The sequence below is a fragment of the Arachis hypogaea genome, chromosome 15 (assembly GCF_003086295.3).
Source record: "Arachis hypogaea cultivar Tifrunner chromosome 15, arahy.Tifrunner.gnm2.J5K5, whole genome shotgun sequence".
Classification (NCBI taxonomy): Eukaryota; Viridiplantae; Streptophyta; class Magnoliopsida; order Fabales; family Fabaceae; genus Arachis; species Arachis hypogaea.
Window position 1 is genome coordinate 150,885,157 of NC_092050.1, and position 17,691 is coordinate 150,902,847.

General features: G+C 36.9%; 3 protein-coding genes and 1 long non-coding RNA gene across 4 annotated transcripts; 2 read left to right on the forward strand and 2 right to left on the reverse strand.

The window, feature by feature from the left end:
* Positions 1–1,808: 1,808 nt before the first annotated feature.
* On the reverse strand, positions 1,809–6,658 carry LOC112751327 (uncharacterized). The gene is made up of 2 exons (XR_003176362.2): positions 3,853–6,658; positions 1,809–3,760 (listed from the first exon to the last, which is right to left on the reverse strand). It is a non-coding gene; the product is annotated as an uncharacterized lncRNA (long non-coding RNA).
* Positions 6,659–8,450: 1,792 nt separating this feature from the next.
* LOC112751328 (protein arginine N-methyltransferase 1.1) lies at positions 8,451–11,438 on the forward strand. Its single transcript, XM_025800419.3, has 9 exons — positions 8,451–8,801; positions 9,014–9,024; positions 9,241–9,396; positions 9,500–9,563; positions 9,679–9,821; positions 9,916–10,003; positions 10,169–10,284; positions 10,410–10,560; positions 11,004–11,438. The coding sequence occupies exons 1-9, from the start codon at positions 8,594–8,596 to the stop codon at positions 11,207–11,209; spliced, it is 1,143 nt and encodes a 380-aa protein (XP_025656204.1). The 5' UTR covers positions 8,451–8,593; the 3' UTR covers positions 11,210–11,438.
* Positions 11,439–11,939: 501 nt separating this feature from the next.
* On the reverse strand, positions 11,940–14,747 carry LOC112751331 (uncharacterized). Its single transcript, XM_025800423.3, has 7 exons — positions 14,193–14,747; positions 13,978–14,088; positions 13,795–13,863; positions 13,540–13,671; positions 12,891–12,968; positions 12,519–12,656; positions 11,940–12,400 (listed from the first exon to the last, which is right to left on the reverse strand). Exons 1-7 carry the CDS (start codon positions 14,388–14,390, stop codon positions 12,206–12,208), a joined length of 921 nt encoding a protein of 306 aa, XP_025656208.1. The 5' UTR covers positions 14,391–14,747; the 3' UTR covers positions 11,940–12,205.
* A 182-nt stretch (positions 14,748–14,929) lies between these two features.
* Positions 14,930–17,662, forward strand: LOC112751329 (uncharacterized). The gene is made up of 5 exons (XM_025800420.3): positions 14,930–15,740; positions 16,018–16,070; positions 16,337–16,485; positions 16,565–16,716; positions 16,878–17,662. The coding sequence occupies exons 1-5, from the start codon at positions 14,930–14,932 to the stop codon at positions 17,297–17,299; spliced, it is 1,587 nt and encodes a 528-aa protein (XP_025656205.1). The 3' UTR covers positions 17,300–17,662.
* Positions 17,663–17,691: the final 29 nt, after the last annotated feature.

Genomic DNA, 17,691 nt, shown 5'->3' on the forward strand with positions numbered 1-17,691 from the left:
TGGATCGACAAAATCTTAATTATGTGCTTGTGGTGCGATTGTGTCAAGGAGAGGTTTAGGTGATTAGATCCGAGATGTGCTTTATCACCCGATAACTTGGGCCAATTGGCTCAGGATTATCGATTGAAAGCCCATTAAGAGCTGCCTTATGACAGGACACTTAGAGTCAAAAGCCGCAAAGATCTTTCTCCGAATTAAATGTGAAGTAACTAAATTAAAGTAACTATCTCCAAGTCATATAAGCTCAAAGAATTCTCATAATACAATTCGGATCTAAGTTTTTGAAATTTTCATAGCCTAAGTATGCAAGATTCAAGAATAAGAGAAGTCAAATGTAACCACAAGGATTATCATAAATTCTACTTTTGTTTTTAAATTAATTTTGTAAACTCTTCAATTCTTTTTAGTTAAGATAAACTCTGTTTACTTTTCTTTTTGCTTGAGGACAAGCAAAGTTTTGAGTTTGGTGTTGTGATGACACGTCATCTTAAGCATTTTTTAAGGCCCTTTTTCATTTGTTTTCTTAAGTTTTTCTTAGATTTTTTTAATCAATTTTTTTATGTTTTCTAGTGAATTTTCATAACTAATCAAATAGTTAGAGTTGTGTTAGTATTATTGTGTCTTCAGGTGTTTATGGCCCAAAATAAGCAAGAATTAAAGTCTTTTTAGTAAGAAAACATAAAAATCGGTTCAAAGACAGTTCAACCAGGCCCAAAAGAAAGAAAACTGGATGCCCAAGCCTTCAAGCATGGACAGCCGGCAGCACAAACACACGCCCGACGGCTATACACAGAAGCCCGACATCTCCTCCTCCTTCCACCACATGCCCGACGGCCATGTAAGCAAGAAAGGCGTCCCTTCCTTGCATCCAACATAAGCCTGGCGTCTCCCCTCCAATCCAAGACAAGCCCGGTGTCCCTCCTCCATTTGCACACACAAGTCTGGCATGCCAATCACAAGCTCAGCGTGCAATTGTTCCTGCAAGGCCAAATTGGGCTTACGCCCACATTCAAGGATGCAAGCTTGGCGTCTCCATACTACTCAACTCGCGGAATTCAATACTTGACAAGGCCCAAATTCAATTATCAAATCATTAGAAGCCTTAATCCAAAGATTGAAGATTCAAGAGATTAGTTATCATTAATTCATTCTAGAAATATAAAGATTTGGTTGTTAGGATTTGTTTCTATATTAGATTTGAATTATTGTTTTGTTTTGAATTTGAAAATAAGAAATTAGCTATCTTATCTTTCCGAGAGATAAGATTAGGGTTAGTTTTGAATTTGAATTCTTGAACTTAGGATATAAATAAGTGAACCTTGTTTACAAGAGATGATGGAATCTTCCACTGGAAGATCACTTCTCTCATACTTAGGATTAGTTTCTTTTCTATCATGAGTTACTACACCTCTCTATTGAAGGTTAGGAGCTCTGTTTGGTTTTAGGATTAATAATGTAAAGTATTTTCTTTATTTTAATTGATGCTTCTTTACTTTTTCAAGATTGAGTTTTGTTCTTCATCAATAAGGGTTAAAACTATTGGGAAATATTTTAATCTGTCATGGATCCTGATTTTTGGAAAAATTAATTTTGGAATTAGCTTAAAACTTATCTCATAATCTTCACTTGTCTAGATCTAGTACGAAGACGTGACATATAATTCAGCTAGTGATAGTTTTTAAAGGTTGTGCGGCTTAAAATCGAAACCGTTCTTCACCTCTTATCTCGATTAGTTGACCAAGGGATTGACGGTTAATTGGGTTTAGAGAAATTAAATCACCAAGGGATTGGGATTTAGTTATAAATGATTTGCTGTAAAAGGATTTTTTCATTAATTAAAATAAGAAACCATAAGCATTGTTCTTCCGAGAATCAAACATCTCCAAAGCCTTCAACATTCTCATCTATTGCTTTCTCTCTACATTCAAGCATTCTCCCAATTCTCTTGTTCAAGATCCACAATGCAATTTCTAAGTTTAATCGATCTAATTAGATATTTAATTAGATATTGCTTGTCTCAATTCGTTAATCCTCGTGGGAATGATATCCCCTTACTGTGGTATTACTTGAACGATCCGGTGCACTTGCCGGTATCCGTGAGCTTTAATTTTCGCTCATCACTGGGTCAGTTTAAACTAGTTTTCGATGAATTTGACTGAATTTTATCGGGTTTGACTGAGTTTGACCTGGTTAATTGCTTAACCGGTTCGAATGATGACCCAACTCGGGTTGATGACCGGGTGACCGGATTTTCAGTTTGACCGACCAGGTCGAACCGGGTTTGATAACTATGATCTGTGACAGTATTAGCTTCTCTCAAGGTATGCTTCCAACCTACATGCTGTAACCTACTCACCAGGATCTTAATGTCTTCTAGCAAAGGTTTAACAGGATGCGAATTTGGGCAACCTTCCTTGATAAAATTTATAGCTGACCAGGAGTCCGACTCAATGATGAGGTGCTGGAAGTTGTGAGCAACAGCAATACTAATCCTTTAACGATCCCCCACAATTTCTAATGAGTAATTGAACAGCTCCCCAGGTTGCAAGAAAAACCCAATATGTACCTACCTAAATGGTTTTTGAAAATACCTCCACAAGCTGCATTCTTGTTCTCCGAGAATAAGGATCCATCTATGTTTAATGTGGTGTAGTGCTCTGGGGGAGGCAGTCACCTGATTAGTGAATTAATATCCTTGCTGGTACGATGCAAGGAGGACCGAAACTTCATGGTGCACATAATTTCATCGCTCCGTGCTCTAATTGAACTCGTCGCAATAGTCGGCTTCACCCTTTTTCCTTCGAAGATAAAGAAGTTATGATAGAAGCAAAGAGAAATGATAGTTACTCCAAACTTACAAGCCTAGTCACTTATTGCTGATAGATTCCTAGTCAACCAATCCTTGAGGCTGAGGTTAAAGAATTCGAACACAACCTCATGAGGTTTCAAGAGACTCCACACACACTTGGCATAGAAACAATCTCTGAGAACATGAAAGGAGTTCTCTTCTTGACGGTTACATCTGGGAAAGTTGGCATCCGTTACTAGGTGTCTTCTCCTTCTTTCCACATTTGCTAGGATTGTGTCGTTAGCAATCAGCCACATGAAGGAATGAATTCTTTCTGGATCGCACCACTTCCAAACTACCTTGAAATTCGATATGAATCTGTAGGCTGATTTGAGGCTAAACGTCCCATCAGAAGTTAGTGTCCAAGCAATAGAAACTGGACCCTTCCATGGAGACGGAGGCGATAGTGCTTGGATTCTTCTCACAATGTAATCAGGGAGCCACTCCTTGAGCTTACTCTCATACCACTCACCTGAAACCGAAAGAAAACCAATTAGACACAAACTTGATTTAGAGTCTGTTATTACCTGTTCTGAATATTAGGTTAAAGATCCAAGATTGGGTATCCAGTTATGACTCCAAAACTTAATGTTAGCGCCATCCCAATGCGCCAGATATTATTTCTCATCGACCCCCTTCCAAGCCGAACATATCTCTTTCTAGAGATTCGAGGAGTTATTTTTCCTTTCGACCCTCGGCAGCAAATCGCTCCCACATTTGTATTTGGCCCTAACCATCCTTGCCCATAAAGCATCCTTTTTCATCATAAGGCTACTCTTCATCATAAAAGATTGATTAACTTCACAAGCACGGCGGATGCCAAGCCCTACCGAAGCTTTTGGCCTGCTAAGATCCCTCTAATTGATGAGATGAATTTTTCTAGATTGTTCCGTCTCTCTTCAAAGAAAATTTCTGCATTGATGATCAACCAAGTTACTAGTAGAAACTAGTAAAAGAGCAGTTTGCATAGTATAACTAGGAAGAGAAGAGAGAACAGATTTTACCAGTGTGGTTCTTCTTGCTAGATACAATGAAGTAGCTTTGCAACTATCTAGTCTAGAGGTTATATTGTTAATAATGTCACTGTATGTGTTTTTCGAGACCTTGGAGTGGAGGAGAGGAACACCAAGGTACTTCCCCAAGTCATCAGTTCTAGGGAACTTAAGGATACTGCTTATCTGACTTCTCACATTATTACCCATATTATTCGAGAAGAAGGCACGTTTCTTTTCATTGCTGACCTTTTGACCTGAACTAGAGCAGAATGCCTCAAGCACCTTATTAATAACTTCAGCTTGGTCCATAGTTGCTTTGGCAAAGAGAATTAAATCATCAGCAAAACATAGATGAGAAAGCTCAAGGCCCTCTCTGTTCAGCTTGATGGGCTTCCAAAAGCTATGATCTACACCAGCATTAATAGGATGGGAGAGTCTTTCCATACAGAAGACAAAAATGTAACGGCAATAGGGTCACCTTGCCAAATTCCTCTTGAAGGAGAGAACTCGTCCAAGGTTTCCCCATTCTATAGAATCCTCATCCTCACAGATGAAATACAACTGGCTACCATTGAAAAACTGAGAGGGCATCCCAATATCATCCAGAGTGTCTTCAATAAAATTCTACTTGAGTTTGTCATAAGCCTTTTCCAGATCGATTTTAATCACCATCCATCCTTTCAGACCTTTTTTATTCCTTATAGTATGGATAACTTTTTGTGTAATGATAATATTGTCAGAACTATGCCTCCCTAGGATGAAACTACACTGGGTTGGCCGCACTAACTTTTCCACAACCCCCCGCAGCATTTGGGCCAAAATTTTGGTAATCACTTTGTACGAGATAAATTACATAAGCTGATAGGTCTCATTTGCTTTAGATTAGTAACAGGCTCCATCTTAGGAATAAGCGTAATAAGCGTCTCATTTAGCTCTTTGATTTCCTAAGGGTGCGCAAAAATATTCTCAATCATCGTGCACAAATCCAGTCCCCCAAGATCCCATTTATTCTGGTAAAAGCCTACATGAATACCTTCTTTTCCCGGAACCTTGAAGCTACCCATGATGAAAAGAGAATCTTTAATTTCCTTGTAGTAGACATTACACCAATCAGAGTCCTATCTTCATCACTTAATGCCGAAAAAGCACATTAATCACAAAGGAAACATTAAGGAGATAATCACAATATAGATTGGTATAGAAAGTTGTGGCCATTACTTCAAAGGTGTGACTATCATGTATCCAATTACCAGCCTCATCCTGCAAAAAAGTAATCTTGTTCCTCCTTCTTCTGGCCATAGTAGTATCATGAAAATATTTAGTATTTCTATTGCTGTACTCTATCCATTTGCATCTAGATTTTTGAAACCATAACATCTCTTCTTGGAAAAGGAGCTCTGCATAATCTTTCCAAAGAGTAACTTAGAGATCTTCCAGATAAAGATTGTGATTCACACTCAATCTATTCGTGATACTATGCAATCTCGTTAGAATTCTACTTTTCCTTCTAAAGATAATCCCATAGACAGTGAAATTTCATACTTTAAGAGAATCTATAAAGTTCGTAACACCTTGGGACCAATTATTTTCTAATGATTAGTAATCATATTATTGAAGTCCGGATGGGATAACTAAGATGCTAAAAATCTAAATGGCCTTCGCCATTTGTTAGGTGAGGGAAAAGTAAAGAGTTAGAGATAGAGAGGAGCATGCATGATTAATCTAGGTAAGTGCTTTATCGTAGCTTCCAAAAATCTGATTTGCCAATTCATATTGCTCAGACTACGATCTAATCTTTTGACCAAGTTCCCTCTCTTCCAGATAAAAGGATATACTGAGTATCCCAAGTCTAAAAGTCCATAGTCAGAAACACACTCCTGAAAATCAACACATGCACCATTAAATTGAGTGGCTCCTCTTCCTTGTCTTTTCAAAATTATGCATAAGCACATTGAAATCCTTAACCAGGCACTAAGGGAGACTATTCTGCAAACTCAGCTTCCTCAAGTTTCTCCAGAATTCTCTTCTATGTACTCTTTGAGGACCCCCATACACTACAGTAAAAACCGTGGCTGTAAGTACTTTTCCAGCATCCTCATATATATGAATTATTGATGACTCTACAAAATATCCACTCTCCATTCATCGAAATTTCACCAAATACTTCCAGAGTGTCCTCTGGCTTTCTTTATAAAACAACTGTCAAAATTAAAGGCAACTTATTTCTAATATTAGTTCCTTTATCCCCCACTAATATAAGTTTCAAGGAGAACAAAAAAATTAACATGATATTCTTTTTTAACATCTCTAATTAAAACAGTAAAAGAACTTCCACCAACACCACGATAATGTCAGAATAAAAATTTCGTTAAAAGAAATAGGAGAAAGATGTCACCAGAGATGCAGATCAATTAGAGTGTGGCTCCCCACTGGTCAAGATCAAACCGAGTTCCTTAGAGTTACTCTCACCGTTTCCTGATGATCCTGGATCTTCAATCATGGGGTTAGGTGGTTTATCAGGTGGATTCTTTCCCTGACAATTTGCAGCCATCTCCTCCACATTAGTGGTCATAGCCAGTTGAAAAAGGTTCGGGTTGTTGTAGGAAGACAACGCCATTTACTTCGCCATGCCTTCTTTCATAATCTTTTCAACTTCAAAAGCTTCCCACCTTTGCATGATGCCCATTCTGTGAATGATTTCACATTCCATGGCTTCCCTTTCTAGATTTTTTAAGCTCACTTTCTCAATTAGAAGAGGAACAAATGTTGAGTCAGAGAGCACCAAGGTATGACTTTCAACTAGTTTAATCTTCATTTTTTCTTTGTTCACTTTTCCTGGCCCATTTAGCCCATTCTTATTATTTCTAGCCTTCTTACTTATTTGGGAATTTTTTCCAGCCTTCGATCTAAGAACCTTGTGGAGGGATTGGGTTGGTCTTCCATTTTCTTTATGGACTTTAAGTGGCATTAAAGTACAAGGCCCATGTTGCTCCACTCTAGCATCTAGTCCACTTTGCATGGATTGCTCCACGTGAAGCTTCTCATGCACAATCTTCTCGTGGATTTGCTCCATATCTTTCTCATTAAGAATAATAAAACGTGACCTGTTAGAGTTTCTAGCTTCCAAATTAGAAGGAGATCCTTTCTTATTATTAGCACCCTTAATTCCCGCGTTAAATCTTACTTACTTTCTTATCATCATCCAAGGTCCGAATGTCAGGGGGATCTTGATTTACTTGCCTTTTTTGCACCGATTCTAGGGCCTCTTAACCACTGCCACCCTTGCCGGCTATGGATGTGTTCTCCGGCATCACCTTGTGCTCTTGAGCTTCACTGCATTGATCCGATCGATGGCCATATTTACGACACGTAAAACATATAAGATGTAATCTCTCATATTCAACGTTTAAAGTATGATTGAGAATGGAGATTCTTGGAATTAGTTTTTTTGTTAGGTCCAGTTCAACACAAATTCTTGTAAATCATCCCCGAAAATGAATGGAGGTTGCACGATCAATCTTAAGCGTAGTCCCCAGGTTTAAGCATACTTTCCTAAAAAAAGATGATTGTATAACTAAATCGACAGGTTCGGGATACAAATCAAGGCAGCAATCTTCTTGACTATATTCTCTTATGAGAGAAAGAAAGACCTCCATCTCTAAATAATTAGGTAGTGTCCCGCTATCATCTAAGGTCCTTCCATGAGCGCATGGTTATAGTCTTCTTTACCAGTAAGGTGAATCGAAAAATAGTCACGATCCATATCAATAACATTAATTTTACCTTTTTAAATCCAATGTCTATTAAGTTTCTGTTCCATGAACGCTAAGTACACTCTTTTTTCAAGGACTTTAACAATGAAAGCCATATCCCATGGCTTACACCACTCCTCAAATTCATTCCTAGGGATTGGAATGGTCGGATAGTAGTCAAAATGTTTATCCTAGTGGAGTTCTTTCTCCTCCTTATACCAACGATCTTTCAGGTCTAATGCATCCTCATCAATAGGCTCAAACACATTTTCATTAGTATCTACCGATGAGCTAAGGAACAATAAAAGAAAGTCCTTGTATGAGACTTTTGGATTGTCACCGATACCTCAACTTTCTCCATAGCCACTTTCATAGAGTCTCCGAACTGGTTCAAATCAATACCTTCCTGAACTTTCACTTTTTTTTAACTTCATTGAATCAAATCAAACTCTTAAAGTAAAAATCTTAGCAGAACGTTCTTTTATCATATTTCTAAAACCAGTTAAATTATTCTAACACTATAAAAAGATTTGTTATCTAAAAAATATAATCATAGTAAATATCAACACTTCTAATAACAATAAAGCGATATAATTTTATCTTATTTTTATTTAATTTTAATGTATTAATAATGTCAAATATTTTACACAATCGTTTGCTTATATTTTTTATATAGTTATTTATACTGTTAATATAAAAAGTATTACGTAGTATTAAGTATTAGGTAATTTGATATTTGTGTGTATATATAAAACTGGTTTATACTGGATATCAATTTTATTTTCTTATTCCTTAGAAGGAAAAAAAAAAAAAAGGATTGAAGCAGTAAAAAACGCGGTATCATCAAGTGGAAGCAGGCAAGCAGCTATCGTCGCATAACCTAAAAGGCTAAAACCCAAACTAAAACCCTAATTTTCGCAATTCCAGTTCTAGTGAGTAGTCACTGACATACGCAAACTCCTTCTCCATCTCCAAAAAAATCTTTCCTTTCATATCGTATGGGTCGCCGAAAGAACAACAACGATAACAACAGCATGAACAACCACCTTCGCTTCCAAGACGCCGACGAGGTTATCCAGGACGCCGCCGAGAGCTCCAACCTCGACGACCAATCCATGTGTGAACCTGAACCATCAGAACCATCGTTTATTGATTCCGATGACAAAACCAGCGCCGATTATTATTTCGATTCCTACTCTCATTTCGGTAACTTTTGCTTCTCTCTCTTTACTCTCATTCTAATTATTTAATATCCGCTTCTGCTCAATTTGAATTCCCTTTTGCTCAAAGTTCCGAACTTTACATCCGGGCTGTTGTTTTTTGCAACCTGAAAAATTCACGCGCTTCAGCTTAATCTCATTTGTATTTGTTCTTAATAGGATTGTTTTCTCATCTTAAATGTGTATATGTGTTTGCAGGAATTCACGAAGTAAGTGTGCTCAACTTGGATGCAGGCTGGTGTATTAAGTTTATATTTTGTTTGTTTTTTTGCCTTGAAGTTCCGTTTTTTCTTCCCCCCCCCCCCACCCCATAAATGAGAAGGGGAACTGCAAACTAGTATTCAAATGTTTTGCAATATAGTAAAAGAAGTTTTTTGTATGTTGTTGCGGTATAATGCTTTGTTGTAACCTTGTTTGAATTGCAGGAAATGTTGAAGGACACTGTAAGAACAAAAACATATCAAAATGTTATTTATCAGAATAAGTTTTTATTCAAGGATAAAGTAGTTCTTGATGTTGGTGCTGGGACTGGGATTTTGTCTCTATTTTGTGCCAAGGCTGGGGCAGCGCATGTCTATGCTGTAAGTGCCTGATTTCTTTTATTGCCTTTTATGTTTTTTGTGATTTTATCAGTATTCCAAATAATGACTTTAAGTTGTACCATTTTTTATATTGCGAATTCAGGTTGAGTGCTCCGATATGGCTGACATGGCGAAGCAGATAGTTGAAACTAATGGGTACTCTAATGGTAAAGCAATGTTTTATATTTTGTATTACTCCTTTGAAATACATTTTCTTTTGGTGTTGATTCGTTGGAAAAATCCACTCACAATGATTGCAATATAATTGTTTTGGTTTTGCAGTTGTAACAGTTTTGAAGGGTAAGATTGAAGAAATTGAACTTCCGGTTGAAAAAGTTGATATAATCATTTCAGAATGGATGGGATATTTCCTATTATTTGAGAATATGTTAAATTCTGTCCTTTACGCACGCGACAAATGGCTTGTAAGTTATGCACTCCTTGCTTTTGATATTAGATGAAGACATGTCACACAGTACAATGGTGTGGGAATCATTCTGAGTTTCCTCTTTTGAATAGGTCGAAGGAGGAGTTGTGCTACCAGATAAAGCGTCCCTCCATCTTACTGCCATCGAAGATGCAGACTACAAAGAAGATAAAATAGAGTGTGAGATCGTGACCTCTTATTAACCAATATGAGTTTGCTACTCTTATACAGTATACTTACGGTTACAATGAAAGAGGCATCCACACAATGCATTTTCATATGAATTTCTTTATCTATTGGTGAAAAAAAGAGTTACTCAAGCCATATTTTCATTTTTTCTAACAGTTTGGAACAATGTATATGGATTTGATATGAGCTGCATCAAGAAGCAAGCCATAATGGAGCCACTTGTTGATACAGTTGACCAGAATCAGATTGCTACTACCTGCCAGCTACTCAAGGTGGGGGAGCTTTAACAGTTCTTACATTCTTTGTATTTGACATGCGCAAAAATTTCATTCTGCATTGGCCAAAATATTTTGTATTTGGTTTGAACATATACAATGAGTGGTTCATCTTTATTCAGACTATGGATATCTCAAAGATGGCTCCTGGAGATGCTTCCTTCACAGCACCGTTTAAACTTATTGCTGAACGCGATGATTACATCCATGCTCTTGTTGCATATTTTGATGTAACATTTACTAAGTGTCATAAATTGATGGGCTTCTCTACAGGTTAGCTTCCTTTCTACTTCCTCAATTATTTATATGTTTTTGTTGGAGCTGTTCTTTTTCGTCCATATAATGTTATTGGGACTTGGGAGTCAAATTTACTTTTCGGCATGTGAACTGTTAATTGGCAAAAGATAATGCATAGATGTTAAATAGATCGAAAGGATTATATTTTTTGCACGAGAACAACAGAGCATAAAATTTGAAGGGAAGAACAATGAATTTTATAAGTTGGTATCTTTGAATTTGCATGTAGAAGTATCATTAATTCAGAATATGATAACCGCAGACTGAAAAAACTTGTAATCTCTTTTGAAACCATGCTGGATTTATCCGCTCCCAAGAGTTCCTTAGAAACTTAGTTGAAAATTTGAATGATTGCTTCGCTTGCAACGATTTGCTAGACTACACACGCACATGAAGTAACATTTTGAGAATTTATGCAGGGCCAAGGTCGCGTGCCACCCATTGGAAACAAACAGTGCTTTATCTGGAAGACATATTGACCATTTGTGAGGGCGAGGCAATTGTAGGGAGCATGAGTGTGGCTCAAAACAAGAAAAATCCGCGCGATGTTGACATAATGGTCAAGTACTCGTTGAATGGTCGCAGATGCAACGTTTCAAGGGTTCAGTATTACAAGATGCGTTGAGTCATGATTTTCCAATGCTATCTAAATTTTGCAAGATGTTGAACAGCAATTATTGCTGCTTTTATAATTTAATGTAGAGTCTTCTGTTTGAGGAACTGTAACTGTATTTTCACATTGTGCTTGTATTCTCTTATAAATTCATAGTTGCTCTTCTGGCTTTTTGGATGTAATGATATTTAAAATATTATTTTATTCAGAATTTAATTAATCCCATTGAGGCATTGACAACTATTTGTTATCAATTTTCAGTGAATAGATTTGCCTTTGTTAGCAAGTACACAAAATTTGCATGACTGCTAATGTCATTTTCATCCTAATAGTCTAATACTACTCCTCCAACCTTCTGATGACCAAAATAAACCTTAATTCTTGCACGTTGTATTGATTGGGAGTACTTGTAATATTTATTTTTGGTACATTAGCAGCAACGAGATTTAAATTTAAGAAGATATTTTGCTTGTTATTCAAACTGTGCTCTACATTAAGAAATGTGCAGCATAGTGCCCGTATCCACATACTATAAGCAAGAATATTTGTTGTTAAATTGGAAACAAATTTTTGAATGGTGTAAACATGAAACATGTTTGGGCTAAAATGCTAAATGGTGCCATTTGATCTATATAACCGAATCCGTCTAGTGGGATGAAGCGTTTTGTTGTTGGATGATTATCTATACTGTTTTTTAGAGAAAAAAATTTCTACAAAAAAAAGGTGTAGGGGGAACTAAGTCTTTGGAGAACATCACAAGTTCATAACCTTCACTAGTATACACCCTCCTTCAACATCAAAACTGAGTCATTAAAATACATGAATATAGCAAAATACTTGAATGGAAAATGAACCATTCCAAGTGGTCACTCTAAAGTCTAAAGTTATCATTTGATTGCTTCTCTATGTTTCTTCCTCTTGACTATCACAGGCACATTTTACCTGTAACAAATGATGTTGAAATGCCTGCAGTTCTTCAACAATCGCAGTGTAAGCTTTTGTGACTTGCTAAAGTTCAGATTTGGCTCCTTTTGTTCCCTTCTTTGAACTTGTTTTCTTTGCCCTCCACCACTGTCTTAAGCGATTGGAAACTCGGTCTGCATGTTTCTTCAGCGTCACGGTCGTGTCTGTGATTCCTTTTCTAATCGTTTGTTTCCAGTCGCCTTTTCCCTTTTCCTTTTCCTTTTCTCTCAGAACTTTTCCCTACGATATGCAGATTGCTCGATTTGTCAGCGATTGTATGACATTTTAATCAAGTGTTTCCTTTAATAAAATAAAGGTACATGTCATTTTTCAAGCTAAATGGAAAAAGAGAAAGTACCAATTTCCCAGGAAAAGCAGCATCGCCGTCATCCTCATCATCTTCATCTTCATCTTCGGCATCCTCATCACCAAGGTTTTTCATGTTCATTAAATCATCCCTTGAGTACATTTTCATGCCAGGTGCTCCTGGCATGCCCTGATGCAGAATTAGATACAGTAAGGACATAGGGCTATAAAACTAACCAAATGTATCGAGCTAAATAAAGGACAAAGATAACCCTCCTCCTAAGATATAGTGATATACAATGATGACAAGAAAAACAATAACTAAGTCTTATTCTCACTAGGGAAGGTCAGCTATATTAATCAGACAATGACAGTGTTCCATTATAAATCGTCTAAAGATATATAACATGAACAAGGGAAATACCTCCATAGATTTTAGTAGCTTTTCCATTTCAGCCTCCTTATCAGACTTAGCAACAAAAGCATCACCAGGGATTCTGTCCTACAGAACAGAAAAGATATTCTGATTAGAGATGAAGTAGCTTTACAAAACATCAAACAATAATGGCAAGAGCATATTACACAATATGACAATATCATTGCATGAAAATGAATCATAGTTCTCAAACTATATACTTCAAAGAATGGATATTTCATTTGGTTGGGATTATGGAATTTGGAACCTAAGGTGCAAGGTGTGGGTAAAGTGTTGTTTTGATTGTTGATAGAAAAGTGAACTGAAATGCATGAAAATAAACCATGGACATGAAAAGAAAAATCTTGATTTTCTCATCAAGGGTTACACTTTAATCTAGGGCAGACTATTCAGCTATAAAAAATACTCCAGCTGTTCTAATGTTCTGTAATCAGTAATCACATAAGCTCAATTGAACTAGCAACTTAGTTGGCATCACTCTAATCACATAACTACATGAATTGAAACAAAAGCGCATAGTTGGTTTCCGAAAAACAGGGCAGCTGTGCAATATTTATAGTAAGTTAGTAACTAATGTCCATTCTAACTCAAATTTACTTGAAAGCAGTAAGTAAACAACAATTCAGATTGTCACTACCTTAGGGACAGGGGGTGGCTTGGTGCTGCATGCTTTAGTAAGGTCTTTGCAGAGATATTTGTACAATGAATCGGCATCAGGCTTCGAATTATATAGATATTCAGCAACATCTGTATCCGAATACCCTATAACCTGAAAATTTGAAAACAGTAATTCATAATATAATTTGCCATTTCAGAACTAAAAGAAACCATGGTGTGCAATCCATTTGCGACAAACAAATGCACCGAGCGAAAATCACACGAAGTTTTATACCTCCTGACACGCTCGCTCGATTGTCTTGCACTCAGAATTGCACTGTCCTTCAGAGTCATGCTCAACTAACTGTTAAAACAATAAAAGGAAGTTTCAAAATCAATGAGAGTGCAGGTATTAGAACTATTGCATGAATCACACACAATCATCAAATAAATGAAAAAATTGAACCACCATTCTTACCTCAAGCCTATCTTCTTTCTCCACAATATCAATGCGCAATATCCAATCCGCTTCTACCTTCTTAAGATTACAAACATTCTCTGCTATCTCAATGATCTGATACTCCGAGATCTAGCATCCCAAAAACACAAACAAATTTAGAATAGTCCAAACAACAACACAATAATCTTACCAATAAAACACTCCTACAATTGAAAGACATGAAAAAAGAAAACCTTTTTGGGAGCGGTCTCAGCTTGCTTTTTCTTCACCTGCTGATGCAACTGCTTAGCGAGAAGCTCACAAACTTGGCACTTTATGTACGGAATGTCCTCTTTTCTAGCAAGCACTGCGGGTTTCTTGAAACACTCAGAGAGCGGCAACCATGTTGAAACCACCACTGAAACAAACACAACCCAAAACAATGTCTTCATCTTCCTCAACACACACGCTGTTCTAGAACCCCCTCACCTTGTACAGGAAATTCAGATCCTCAAAAAAGGTGGGAATTTTCCACCAAAATTGACACAGAGAACTGAAGTAATCAAATAACAAAAAAACAAAAAACCAAAACCTTGCTTCTTTTCCTAAGCTTAAAAATATAGGAAAACGCAAATTCTTGGTTTTGTTACATAACGCAAAATAAGATTTTTTTAGCGCATGTGATTAGTCCAGAGAAGCATAAGCAAAAGTGGGTCCCATTTTCACCAATAAGGTGCAGGGAAACACGTAGCTCTACATCATTAATCTAATAATAAAAATCTAAAATTTTCCCACAAAAGATTAAAAAATAAAAAATTTCCACCTTCTTTTCCACGTTGGAGTCAATGCAAAACTAAACCCCCACCAACATGACAGAGAATTAGAGAAACCGGGCCAGGCCCAAACTGTAGAAACTGGAAACTCTTAAGTCCAAAACCCCATCTTCTGATAAACCCTAGACCCCAATTTTGGTTCAGCGAGAAATCAAGCAATGGAGATCACAGGTTTGAGCAATGCATCAGATAATTTCGTCCCTCTTGTGGGTGAAAACTATGCCATGAAGATGAAAGACTCAGTGCATGAACTAATTTCCGAGACTCGCAAAGGGTCCCCTGATTTTTCTTCTTTCCTTGATGTATTCTACGAATTGATGCAAGCCAATGTTAATCCACCTTTTGAGGTGATATGGGTCTACACTGCAATCAAGTTTCAAAGCCTCAAATCGGAGAAAGGTGATGCCTTGGATCGTGTATCTGACGTAAGATCCTTGTTTCAGCTGCTATCTGCTTGTTCAGCTTCTGTTGGTGCTTCAAAGAGTGTGGCTTTGATGGCCCCAGTTGTTTATGAGGTTCACAAGGTTCTTCTAGAACTTTCTGGAAAGGAACTGAAGCTGAAGAGAGAAAAGAAAGCAATGAAGGAGGTGAAGTCCCTGGTGGATGTGATTGTTGGGTACATGAGTATTTGCTGTAGTAAAAAGGTTTCTGAGGAGGAAGAATATGATTGTATTGGATTGAATTTGATTATGCCTTTCACTGATTTGGCTTATGTTTGGATGAATGCAAATGGGGATGCTGATAATGGGTTTGAATCTTTGTTGCCAATTTTGGGCAGTGATGTTTGCAAGTGGCTTTGTGATAAGGGTTTTCATGTTGGTTACTTGGGAGGTGCTGTCATCATGGAAGCTTTTTTCTTGAAACTTAGGTTGCTTTGTCATAGGAAAACACCAGGGGATGAATTGGAAGTGAATCTCAAGAGTTGGGCTGTTGGCTCAATATCTAGCTTTCAGAATATTTACTTTTTGGGTCAGTATTTAGTTATTACATATTTGGTTTTAAATTTTCAGTTTCATGCTACATTTTGTTACTTGTGACAATGTGACTTTAGTTTTTCAAAGGTTGTAAAATTTTATGATTTTAGCTTTTTGTACTGCAGTCTGCACTATTATAATTGTTCTGTCTAAAATGCATAGACATCTATAACTAGTTTGATGATTGAATTTGATCATGTATTTTGAGTTATCTAGAACTATGACTCATTTTCTAGCTCCTGTTTTGATGTTGATTTGTCTTGTGTAACCAGAGATCCTCATGAGGGCAGCATTAGGGACATCTTTGCCACTGAGCTCAATTTCGGTTAGTATAGTTTGATTATTTTCCTTTTGAATGTTTCTCATAAGTTCATTTTATTTCTTTGATATCATAGCTTGCATTTGTTTTCATTGTTAATACACAAAGCTCCAACACCATGATTTTGTGGACCGGACAAAGGCTAGCATATCTTGGTTTTTTATGTCCATTTTATCTTAATTTTTGTGCCGTGTCCTTGTTCTTACATACATATATTCATGTGTTCATCATCAGTAATTTAAGTGACATATATCAAATATGAGTGTCTGCAGAAATCTGAAGAGGAAACTCTGTTTAGGAAGGTTCTGTTTGATGCTTTGCTATTGGTGGAGTACCCTTTCCTTTATGAAAATTCCAAGTACATCAAAGGCCTTTCCTTGACCAGATTGATTGTTACTCATAAGGCTGTAGAGTATTTTAGGTATAAAGAATTTAGTATCGTATTATGTTTATATGGCTCTCTCTTTGTACTTGTAGTATCTAATAATTTGTTAATGCAGGGGAATTGGTGATCAGAAAAGAGCTCTCTCTTATGTTAGGGAATTTTCTGTTTCACGGATACCCTTGCAAATAATCAAATATGTTACAAGCCAGAATGGTTTGGAGGAAAAAGCTGTTAAAGCAAATGGATCTTCACCCAGAGCTCTTTTGAGTAAGTAGATTATCACTGCTTATATCTAGGTTGCAACTTCCAGCATGGTTCTCAGTTTATTACAACAACAATAAAGTCTTTTCCTATTAGGTAGAGTTGGCTACATGGTTCTCAGTGCATTATTTCTAACTTATTTCGTTCCAATTTATTCTGCTTGTTAGCTTGGTTGCTGAGCATTGAGAATAGAGGGATTCAAGTTCTTGAAGATGATACTTTAAGAAGCTGTGCTAAATCAGGTCTTGATATTTCCCAAGCCGAGCAACCTACTGGTAACTTGGATGGGAAGATGGTGGGTGATGATCTTTTTTATGTTGATAATGTTGGGGAAGAGGGAAATGCAGTTGAGGAGGATAAGCAAAACGAAGTGATTAGTGATGCGTTTGTAGCTGCTGCTCGAACTATGAAGGTAACTGATAGTGGAAGCCAAAAACGAAAAGGAAAAAGCAAAGAAAGGAAAGTCAAATTCGTCAAACATAACCTCCTTCAAAATTCTCGTCCGGCCAAAGCCGAGACTTCATCCGCGAATGATGGTTCAAGTGGCGAGAGTGAAGTTGAGGATCCAGCTTCTGATTCAGATTCATAAGCTAGAGTATCAAACTGTTAATCTCTATATAAAACTAAAGTAGAGGATCCAGTTACGGCGAAGATACACCAAGCCCCCTTGATTTTGCCATGTACTTTTTGGGGTGATCCTGTTCATGGGAATGATGATCAGCAAATTATGATAAGGAGGCTCCACGAAGTTAGTGCTGTGGCTGCCACATACTTCAAGTTCAGTATTGTCTGCAACAATTTTCCCTTGTTCATTGCAGGCTTTAGAGATTTTTATTGTAGCTTCATTTATAGGAATTTCAAAGATGTTTGTATTGTGTTACATCATGTAAAATTAGTGTTGAGACTTTACATCTATCATATATCAATTGAAAGGCAATTGAAATTTCGTCTACTTATACAGTGTTTTGGAAAAAAAATTTA